Source organism: Rhea americana, unplaced genomic scaffold (genome assembly GCF_003343005.1).
Source record: "Rhea americana isolate MKP2758 unplaced genomic scaffold, rheAme1 scaffold_17, whole genome shotgun sequence".
In the NCBI taxonomy this organism is placed as follows: Eukaryota; Metazoa; Chordata; class Aves; order Rheiformes; family Rheidae; genus Rhea; species Rhea americana.
This window is the reverse complement of record NW_028185816.1, coordinates 8,486,974-8,497,916: the sequence shown is the minus strand read 5'-3', so window position 1 is coordinate 8,497,916 and position 10,943 is coordinate 8,486,974. Positions and strand designations below refer to the sequence as shown.

The 10,943-nt window shown below is 49.6% G+C and overlaps 1 protein-coding gene across 4 annotated transcripts; it reads left to right on the top strand.

Moving 5' to 3' along the window:
* The first annotated feature begins 1,826 nt into the window (after positions 1 to 1,826).
* On the top strand, positions 1,827 to 10,625 carry TOR1AIP2 (torsin 1A interacting protein 2). 4 transcript variants are annotated; one of them, XM_085300962.1, is made up of 6 exons: positions 1,827 to 2,107; positions 2,937 to 3,110; positions 4,965 to 5,267; positions 5,411 to 5,731; positions 6,203 to 6,268; positions 7,091 to 10,625. In XM_085300962.1, exons 2-6 carry the CDS (start codon positions 3,077 to 3,079, stop codon positions 7,846 to 7,848), a joined length of 1,482 nt encoding a protein of 493 aa, XP_085157088.1. In that variant the 5' UTR covers positions 1,827 to 2,107; positions 2,937 to 3,076; the 3' UTR covers positions 7,849 to 10,625. The 4 variants fall into 4 exon arrangements, with proteins under 4 accessions (XP_085157088.1, XP_085157085.1, XP_085157087.1 ...); XM_085300959.1 differs by having other exon boundaries at positions 6,104 to 6,268; XM_085300961.1 differs by lacking the exon at positions 6,203 to 6,268 and adding an exon at positions 6,104 to 6,202 and having other exon boundaries at positions 1,828 to 2,107.
* Positions 10,626 to 10,943: the final 318 nt, after the last annotated feature.

Below are 10,943 nucleotides of genomic sequence, written 5' to 3'. Positions count from 1 at the left end.
GGGTCGCTGCGCTGCGCGGCGGCTTTGCCGTAGCTGGTCGCGGGTCGGGAGTTGCAGCCCGCTCCTGGCACCGCCCGCCCGGCAGCTGCGGAGCCACCAGGGCGCTCCGCAGATGGGCCGCGGGGAGCGGGCACCCTGCCCGGAGCTGCGGGCCTCCGCCGCAGCCTGCGGGAGGGTGGCCGTGATGGAAGAGCTCGCGGGGTCCGCCCCGGAGGGGGTGGACTGTGTCCCCCCGGCCGCTGTCGGCGGCGTGGCTCTGCGATTCGCCGGGGAAGCTGCTGCTTTCCTCGTTGCTGGAGAGCAGGTGCAGTCTTGCTGCTGCTACAGGAGGGACGAGAGCAGGAGATCAGTACTGACCGTGGAGAAGCCCGTCTGTTCCCTATCCAGCCCGAATCAACATCTATCTTGGAAGTATTCTGGGCCTTCCCATGTCATGTGACCAGATTTGTTTCTGTCATAAAACCGGGATAATCCTGCGCCCATGCACACATCTTATCATAAAATGCTGCTTTTCTGATATGACCAGCGTGAGTGTTGATACACACACGCACACTTACATCTCTGTAGCATGGTGCACAGACATGCACGTCTGTCTCATAGCTGAACAATTACAGTAGGTTGAGGGACAGACACAAAAGCAGGCACAGGATGGGGGACAGGTCATGGAAGCTTTGGGGAAAGGAAGCAGGCCGTCTGGCAGACCCAATGGCACAGTTAACCTCCTTTTGGCTTTAACACCTGCAGCAAACCCTTTGGGGTGCTGGAGAAGCGTGAGAATGACCACAGAGCGGCACCAGGCTCGTGTGTGCCGCCTAAATGGCATGTCTTGTTGGCAGGTACATCCCTGCCYTATCTGCTGGTAGACCTGCTGTCCAAGAATGAGCCCAATCCTTTTTCTGAACCTGCTGACACTCCGCCTCCACAGCCTTCTGTAGCAACAAAGTCCATAAGTTTTCTGTACACGGCATTAAAAAGTTTTTTTTTTTTTCTGCCCGCTTGAACCCAGCCTCCTACCTGTTTTATCAAGTGCCCCACCTTCCCTTATTGAGGGATCTGGGAAACAACAACTCCACGTCAATCAAATCACCTCTCTGCTTTCCAAATTGAAGAGTCCCAGCTGTTCAGTCTCCGCTCCATACAGACACCGTTTTGGCTGCCTTTCTCTGTACTTTATGTCAGCTGTATTCCACTGGGCTACCCTGGGCTGCTAGTGAAAAGGCTACGGGCTGAGAGGGGGGCTGCAGGCTCAGCGTTGCTGTTCCTCCCACCGGGTGCTTTCCCACCCCGCGTGCCCTGCTCCATGCCACCGGTCCCCTTCAAATGCCCCCCAGCAAGGTATCGGGTGGTAGGGGGCAGAACATACCTGTCACCTGTGTGGATATAGCAAGGCCAATTATATATATATATGTTTTTTCTTTTAAAAAGGCATTGCCCCAGTGAGGCTGGGAGCAGTACWCAGGCTTGCTCTGGGCTCTTCGGCGGAGCACGCTGCAAGGGAGGTGCTGGGAGCGTCCCCACGCCTGGTCCCCCTCCAGGTTGCTGCTCAGCACGCTGCCTTTTACTGCACACCGGTCCCCCACCTCCCTGAGCTCGCAGAAGGTGACGTTTCCAGAGTCTGGGGGTCAGTGGCTACATTTGGGGCTTTTTGTAACACTGCCAGCTTCCTAAATCATCTCTTCTCTCCAAACAATTTCTCTCCCTGCTGCGATTTATTTAAATCTGCAACATTGTTACTTAACATGGAAAAAACCTAGTCATTCGGTTTGCCTGGAGGAAATTACGTGCAACTCTRGAGTATTGGAACTGCAGCCAGAAAAAACGTACAGTCTCCAAAGCGCTCCGGAGAGCGACGCCCTTGCTGATGTGGTTATTGCTCATTACGGAGAAGCCAGTCGTCTTTGGAGGGTGAGAAGGAAAACTACAGCTCCCAGCAGCCTGCCTGGGCACCGGGAAGGGCAGAGTTCACTGTCACGTTGACAGCGGAGGGTTAAGGGTGCGGGGCCGGGGAGCGGGCTGCCCTGCCAGCCGCAGGGCCCCGGGGCCKCCAGCCGCCTCCTAGAGCCCCCTGCTCCGCTTCGCCGCCCGGACCGGCTCCAAACGCGCCCGGGTAAGCGCCGACTCCACCAGCGACTTTGCTCCTCCGACTCCTTCTTCTGGGAGCGTCACAGCGGGGACCCAGCGTGGGGAGGGCGCGGGAGGGACGAGAGCCCGGCAGCAGTAACACCGCAGTCTCTTAGCCAGCAGGAAAACTCCGTTGTAGAGACAGCATCGGGCGGCCGAAGGTGCCCCTTTCTGTTAGAAGGGCCGCTGTAAAGATCGGATATTGAGATCTTGTATTTCACAGGATCTGCAGGATCCGGTCCCTGGCGGGGAAAGTTCCTCACATGTTTAACCCACTGCCTATTGCTTGCGCTTGCTGGCTGCTGATCGGGCAGGCGGAGGCAGTAGGAGAGTCAGCCTGCAGCTCCAAGTTCATTAATTCCCATTAATTAATATTAAATACTAACCACTAACGCGATCACAGCAGAGCCGGGGCTTCGCTCTGCGTCGACGCGGCTGCGTTGCGCGAGGTACCGGCTGTCTCAATCCGCGGGGAGCAGCCCCCAGGCGCGGAGGCAACGCTGCCCGGCAGCGSCTGCCTGCCCGGGTGAGAAACCCGTGTCCCCGCGCACCGGCTCGGCCCAAGGCAGCTCTGCAAAGCGCCCATAGACTCTGGGCTGTCGGTAGCCTGCTGGGCAGGCGAGATATTTACTGTTGCTTGGGCTCAGTTACAGGTTGTGGGTTATCAAAAATGTGCCTGGGGACGTCCATCCATTTTCACATCGCCCAACCAGCCTGATAAGCGCRGCCGGGGAGGGAGCGGCCTGCTTTGCTGCTCAGTCACTCCTCTGTGCTTGTGCTTATCAGCTTTGCTGTGGGTGCGGGTGTCCTTGCAGTTCCTGAGGCCCCAGAAGGGATGGCACCTGCGCGCAGGGTAGGACTCGCTCCRTCACGCCAGCAGCGAGGAGACCGGTCTCCTTATGACCAAATCAGAAAGTGAAACAAAACAGTGCAGAGCCCACGACTCCGCAGGAAGATGGAAGAGAATTCAAGTGTGGACCTCTGCGGAGGTAAGTGAATCCTACACCTACTCCCTGTACTAGGAAAAACTCTTTGCAAGAAAATTCCAACAGTGAAAAGGGAAACCTGAAAAAAAGAAAGGGGAGGGGGGAATCAAAACTTCTCTCTTTTCCAAGCCAAGAAAAGCATGCTGCTACCCCCTCCCCTCCCTTAAAAAATAATTAAAAAGGACAAGGAGTAAGAAGTTACTTTCAGTTTTGGATTCCCAGCAGCAAAGTGCTTAGACTTGATGACCAGGATTGTAGTGCAAAAGAGTCAGAGATTAGGGCTCCAGAATGGGAAAGGTTTTTTCCCAGCCTCCCAGGGCTTCCTCCTGAGAGGCAACTTTGGGGAGCTGGTTGCATAGAGGTGAAAACAGTCTCTGGGGTAGCAACCCAGTGAGAGGTCAATCCCGTGGAGCACCTCCCGCTGCAGGGTTACATACGAYGGGTGGCAGGGGTAGGGAACAACTCCCTCCTGTTACCAGCCCAGGAGGCTCTGTTGAATGCCAGTATCTCAGATTGACCCACTGAGGGAGGCAGCTCTGAGTTTATAACACGCACACTCCCAGCTGAGCGAGTCTCATAGGTTTATACTTGGCAGGCGGGCACACATTTCACAGAGRCACAACTTGGGTCAAGGCAAGGATCCGAACTCTGCAGAGCCCAGAAACCACAAATCTACAGGTGCTTCAACAACAAGCCCTTCTTCCACCGTTTATGGATGAGAAGCCTCCCTGTGGAGGCAGGACAAGGCAGCACTGTTTGTGCCCAGCTTGAATAACAGGATATTTCTCAGGTTCTTCATATTTCARTGTCTAGCATGTACTTACTTTCTCCTGGTGCTTTGTTATTACTGCTAGATGTGGCTCTTTCAGTGATACCTGGATGCTATAATCAGATGAGACCTGTCCTAAAAGTTCTGACATGTTCCCATAATAATTAGCAAGAATGAATGTAATAATCATGCTCCAAAGGACAGCATGTTCTGACATGAAACAAGCTATTTTCATGTTTTCAAARTAGTGGGGAGTTCCTTGCCATTTTTATCTATCTTTATTCCAATTTTAACATGATCATTTCTGTCATTTTAAGCGTTTGATCCRTAGGATCATTCAAAAGTAACTTTTTACAAAGAGTGTCAGAGATTTGAGCTGCATATGTTTGCTTTTGTAAGATTCAGAATATGTTGCAAATACTTATGTTCAACCTCAATAGAATTCTGCGTTGAATTATGCTCTGATATTTGCTTTTGATTTGCTGTTTCTACAACACTTGATTGTAATTGTTTGGGAGAACAGCTCCAGAACAGAGAGAGGAAGAGCACAAGCAGAGCTGACATTTAATTTTTCTTCAGGCAGATGCTCAAACTGCACTGATATTAACTATTCTGGCCAATACCCAAMAACAGCTTTAGAAATGCTTTAAATCCATCATTATGATTTACCAGCCTAGGAAAACAACTTTCCGTGGAAGATGTGGTAACATATCCTAACACTTAATGAAGAAATTGCTCCCTATCATAGGACAATGTTAATGGGGTTTGTGCATTAAAAGCATTTCAAGTTGCTAGCACTGAACAGGTTGTAGCGTGGATAGAGGAGTGCGTCCCTAAAGGTGGTCTGTCATTGCGTGGCCACTATTGCAGTCACAAGTGTGGAGACCCGGTTGAATCCTTTTTGAAAGCATGAGGCAGCACAAATTCATTGGTGATGATGGCTGGTCATGGTAAATTCTCTTCTTAGTAGTTTGTTTGATAGATGTTTCTGAAGTGCAAAGACTAGGAGTTTTGCTGTGTGGTGGTAAAGAAGTGGRTTTTCTCGACTCCTTTACGGATAGTTGAGCTGTGAACTCTGATCCCAACAGCTGGACCAGCCCAGGATGAGGTGGAGAGCATTGCAGAGCATCCTGCCCACCAAGAGACCCCTCCAGAAACACATGGGCACCAAGTGACAGGCAGCTGGCCTGACACCTCCTGCAAACCAGAGGAGAAAGATCCTTTGGTGGGTGAATCACCAACTGCTGACAGCAACGAGGTGACAGACTCAAGGCTGGCTGGCTCTACAGTGGAGAAGGGCCTCCAGGAAATTCAAGYGTCATTGGAAGAATCTGGGGAGACAGGAGATGGTATCTCAGAAAGATCCCAGGCAAAAGATGACATGGACGGAGGTGAGTCCTCTCCCCATCTGTATGTTTGTGTGGTACTTCCAAAATGCTGATTACCAGGAGAGAGGAGGCAAAACAGGAAGGAGGATTGTGTTTCTTGTGCTGAAAGAAACTGAGCTTAGATCTGTGAATTTTATTCCCTACAGCCAGGCTAGCCCAAGAGAAAACAGACAACAAAGGAGAGAGCCCTGTCCATCAGGAAACCTGCGGGCACGAGGAGACAAGCAGGCTACATGAAAGCTCCCACAGACCAGAGGAAGAKGATTTATCAATAGACAAGTCACTGATCTCTGACAGTAAAAGGAGGCATTCAGGTCTGACTGCCACAGAAGGTGTCACCGGCAGCCTCTTGGCAGCGGAGAACACCAGTGCCTCCCTCCTGCACGAGGAGCCAGCAGAGCATACAGAGCCAGAAATTCCAGAGAGTGAATCCCATGGCATGCTAAGGAGGAGACATGGGACTGAAGGTGAGTTATGGTTGCACGTTGCTGCTGCTCCACTCTCCACATGCCCACATTTTGTAGAAACAATGGAAAAATTTTATCTGGAGATCTCTAGCACCTGCTGTCAGTTTTCCAAAGTCAAGCAGGAAAGAAGGTATTTGCTTCTCAGCACAAAATTAACCTGCTTCTCTCTCTCCCCTTTGCTGTCCTGCTTTGAAAGGCATGAAAGCATGCTGAGCTCCGTGTTTCTTCCTCTTTTTCCTGCTTAAAAAGCAGAAAGAGCCAATACTCCAAGCAGTATCACTGCTCCTTCTAACTCTCTCAGCTGGAAGTTCCTGGCAGCCCAGTTTGCCTGTTCCCTCAGCAGTGAGTGGCAATTTCCTTCTCTTACTGTAGGAGACACAGCCCAAAAGCCAGAGGCTCAGTCGCACCTGCAGAATGTCACCACCCAAAACACAAAGCCGGAGAAGACTAAAAAGCTCTTCTTGCTGACAGGTGAGGAACAGAAGCTTCCCTTGCGAGTTACTCATCGACCAGAAGGCACTGACCCTCCAGGAACAAGTAAAGAAGCACATTTAATTATTATTCTCTCTCAGGACCCTTCAGTCTTTTCTGAGGGTTTGTGGGAATTGCTGTCCATAGGATTTTAGAGAAATAGCTTCCAAGTAAAAAGCAAACCATACCCTTAAAAATAGTCCCATTTGGAGCCTTATAGTACAGGGTTTTCCCTGCAGCTCTCCAGTTTGTATGCAGTACTAACATGTCCTTGGAGGGCTGAGGCTAAGCTGATGGGCCTCTCCTCCCCAGTCTCCCTCTGTGTCATAAGATGTCAAGAAGCCATAGCATTGACATGCCCCCCTTACTTCTGGGGCACAGAGATCCCACCTTGCTGTGGAGAGCAACAAGCAGTTGTGGCCTGAACCTTGCTGTCCTCCTTTTCTGGACAGGACACAGTAGCCCTTGTTCATCTAGCGTAGCTAGGAGACTGGCCGTGAACCCGATCCCTTTGCTGAATCAGCCACCTCGGTATATGGAGGCAGGTGCTGTAAATAGTCACAAACCTTAAAGAAAACAGAAGAGTGGGGAGAGGAAGAGAGCTTGTGATCAGCTGTACTTTCTTCAGGAATTATGCCCTGGGACTCCAAAGCTGTAACCTTGTCTCCATCTGTGGAGCAATAGCTCCCAAGCTGATGTGTGGGTCCCACAACATGAGGCAAGAGGTTTCTCTGCAGGTCCTGGGCCCCTGAAGCATACCAACATCAACTACCTTCCAGTTGTAGGGGAGAAGAAAGAGAGCCCTCATGGCTCTCTTCTAGCTTACCACTGCTGACTGCCTTGAACTGACTTCTGTTCCCTGTCTTGGGTCTCTCCTCGGTTAAACAGGGCTTATAATCTTCGTACTGTTCATCATCATGCTCTGCTTTAGCATCCTGGCCTCCAAGTCCCAGCAAGCCCCCGTGAACCCCACAGTGGAGGCTTTCCTGTTCCAGTTCAACCAGCTGCAGGACAGGTTTCCAGGGCAGAGCCCCCAGCTATGGCTTCGGGGACGCAAGTTCCTGCAGAAGCACCTCAATGCGTCTCACCACACAGAACCAGCCATCGTTATCTTCACGGCTGCCCGTGAGGGCAAACGGACCTTGCGGTGCCTTACCGCCTACGTGGCTGACTCCTACGCAGCCGCCTTGCATGCCAGCACAGTCCAGATTGACGGCACGGATAAATCCAGGCTCCAGAGTGATCAGGCAAAGCTGGAGATGGACAGGGAGCTTAGCTCCGCTTTCSAGGCTGGAGGCCGTGCTGCAGTGATACACCACTTTGAGTTGCTGCCGGCAGGGGCCACCCTCATCTTTTACAAATATTGTGACCATGAAAGTGCTGCTTTCAAGGATGTGGCCCTGCTGCTGACTGTGCTGCTGGACGAGGAGATGCTGGAGACCCACATCAGCCTCTCGCAGGTGGAGGAAAGAGTCCGTGACTTCCTCTGGGCCAAGTTCACTGACACCAATACTCCCAGCTCCTACAACCACATGGACTCTGACAAGCTGAGCGGGTTGTGGAGCCGCATCTCCCACCTGGTCCTCCCAATCCATCCGGTGCAGGCCATCGAGAAGGGAGGCTGTCACCTGCACACCAAACCCTAGAGGCAAGGGCTGCCATAGCCCCTGCGAAGGGCGGGAAAGCCAGTCCTGGCCACCTGAGGCAGGCAGAGGCACAAACAAGCACAGCACTCGCTTGATAGTGAGTGCTATTTCTCTACCTTCTTTGACAGATACAAGTGAATCCAACCCTTTTGGCCAGCTGCATCTTGAAGGTAATAAATTGCATGCTTCCTTCCAAGGGACAGGAAGAGCTGACATTTTAAACTGCTAATTGCACATGAGAACATTATTGCCACTGTGGGGCTGGAGGAGGAAGGAAGGAGAACAATACTTTGCAGGTAGCATTTCTCTCAGAAAACACTGTCCTTGTAGCAGTATGGATAACATAACTATTACACCAGAAAGATATTTCAGCTCAGGAGCTTTTTCGTTTCTCCCTTCCTCTGTTTGCTAACATCCAAGCACACCAGTGTCACAGTTTCCTTTACCTAGAGCGTTTTTCTCTCTTTGACTCAAAAGACCCCCTGGGACAAGGGAGGTTGAACTCCCTAAACCCCACGCTTTGAAGTCATGCTTCAAAAAGAAAATTAGGACTGGCTAGCACAATCGTAGCTTGTGCTAGTTCAGTGTATGGCCAGTCAGTCCTGATAGAGCTCCACTTGCACAAACTAATTTACACCAAGCGAAGACCTGATCCTAAACATAGCGTGTTCAAACAAACCTGCAATTCAAAAATCCCCACACATCAATTAAAAATTATTTCAGGTTGTCAGCACTTAACTGCTTCACTAAACAGGGGAATCCTGCAGGGTCACCCTTACATCAGAGAACATTTGAAATCTGAAAACCAAGAAAACCCCCAGCAGCAGTTAAGCAAAAGCCACCTCATTAATGCTCTGACGGTGTGAAGCATCAAGGGATTGCACAGGTAAAGGAATGAGTAATACCATTTAACTTAACACTGCCTCTTAAAGAAAAAAAAAAAAACACTCTTGATCCTTTTTTCCACCACAAGGTTACATCTCTTGGGGCTGATGCATCAGCTTTGGCCCTACGTGATAGGTTCCCCTTCAGCCAGAACTCTCATCTGTGCGTAGGGCAGAAGCTGTGAGAATCATTTCTACACTTCTCTGCTGCACGCAGAGAGCCTGGTAGTGTCCTCAGGATCAAGGCAGGAACGCGCAGACAAAACACTGCTGGCTGCCCCGCCAGGGCTTTTCCAGGCTGTCTCCATCCATGCTACACGTAGCCCAGGAACTGTGAGACTTTGCAGCCTGGCATTCTCCCAGCTTTCTTCCTCTGTTTCTACCTGCCCCTCCTCAGCTAACTCTTACTGATGAATGTAGACATTAACACAAATATTTATGTCAAACCCCATAGAGAGCAGCACACCAGGTCATTGCTCACCAGGGATGTGTTTGCCTTCCTGCTAGCCAGCTGATGGCCCGGTCTGGTCTAAGAGTGACAAGGAATAGAGCTGATAACAGCTGGAAAAGATGAAACCTCATGCACTAACACTATAAACCCTCAGCTAAAGAGGTTGGTTCCTTACCATGCCTCCTCTTCTGCACACCATGAAGAGAAATCTAAGTCCTATAAACACTGTATTGCTCTTGCACACTGAATTTCTGTAAAAGCTCTAGGGTAGAGCTGCTAACTCAGGGAAAACCTGGGGTAAGTGCAGGTTAAAGCATTTAATAACACAACAGTCAGCCCCTGGTGCCTACAGTCACACCTGCTAGAGGAGGAGCAGCTGTAGCAAAGCGGGGCTTAATTCCATATAAAAAGCATAGGCTAAGGCCTCTCAAAGGCAGAGCCTATAGCTGAACAAGACACTAATCAAGAGCACTCAAGTGTGTTTAAAAGCTGTATTTTAGTGCTCCTTAGAGCATCTCAGCCCCTGCATTGGCTGGGTCTCCTACCAATGGTGCCTTGCAGATCTGTCCTGACTGATGGCTCAGCTGAGGCACAGTCATTCACCCCAAAGCCTAAAATCACAACCTGCCCCTTCTTCCCTCCTGCCATGTGCCTTGTCCTATCTCAGGACACAATGGACTTGAAGAAGGGGATGAAATGAAGGAAGAGTGGGTTATTAGTTCAAATTTTGACCAAAGAACAGACATTTTGTTTCTTTACAATGTCAGTCATATGAAGACAAAACCTAGGACAGTTACCGATATTTTCCACAGCTGGCAGGATTTTAACCACTACCCTGATCTGACTGAGCAGCTGCGATTGCTGCTCAGTTTATGTCTCATTGCAGATAGGAAGTTGAGCTACTGCTGCAGAATGAAGCACTAGTGTGAAGTGGTTCATACAGGTTATAACTAAAGCAAACACTGGGCTAGACAAGGAAACTGCCTGCTGGAGTCCAGCATCACAAGGGGCCAGGCCAAGACATGCTTTTGTACAAGACATGAGCAAGAACAAACTTGGTTGCTTCATCCCCTTCCTCCTTTTCATTGCTCTGTGCTACTTTGGAAAACACCTTTTCTGCTCTGCACAGTTCAGTGTTAGCAGTGATGTAAAAACTGGCAAGGCATTAATCATGTTATGTCAACATCTTTAAGGAAATGAGTATTTAAAAGCTATCTCACAATTTTATGTATGTACTGTGTTTGCAATGCATAGTCAAGGTATGCAACTGCAAYTTAATGCTGCTTGGGCACATCCCTGTAAGCTTCATCCACCACAACTGTTCCAATATGGAGATACTTTTATGATCTTTTAAAGACAAAAGAAAAATGCTTGCTTCTGAAACAAGACTTCTAATCAAAATAAATAATGAGATCATGAAAAAAAACAGCAAAGCCTTCAAAGTGAGACTGAGTCTTATCAATTCTCTCATTTTTTCCTAGTTATTTCCAGTTCATTAAGCAAACGAGATCATCATATTGGATAAACTTTTATTTAGGTCAAGGCTAGAGTTGTGCAAACAAAGTGAATATTTGCTTTTCCTGAGAGAACCCCAAACAATCTTTCTTGTCTTGTTTGGGATAAACATTCACAGCTTTCCAACGGAGGGTAGAACTAAGAACAAACCCACAAACTGCTTAAGCTGCTGAATTCAATTGAAAATGAAACATACTGATGTTTGCATAATATTTAATGACAATAATTAAACTGCCYCCCCAACA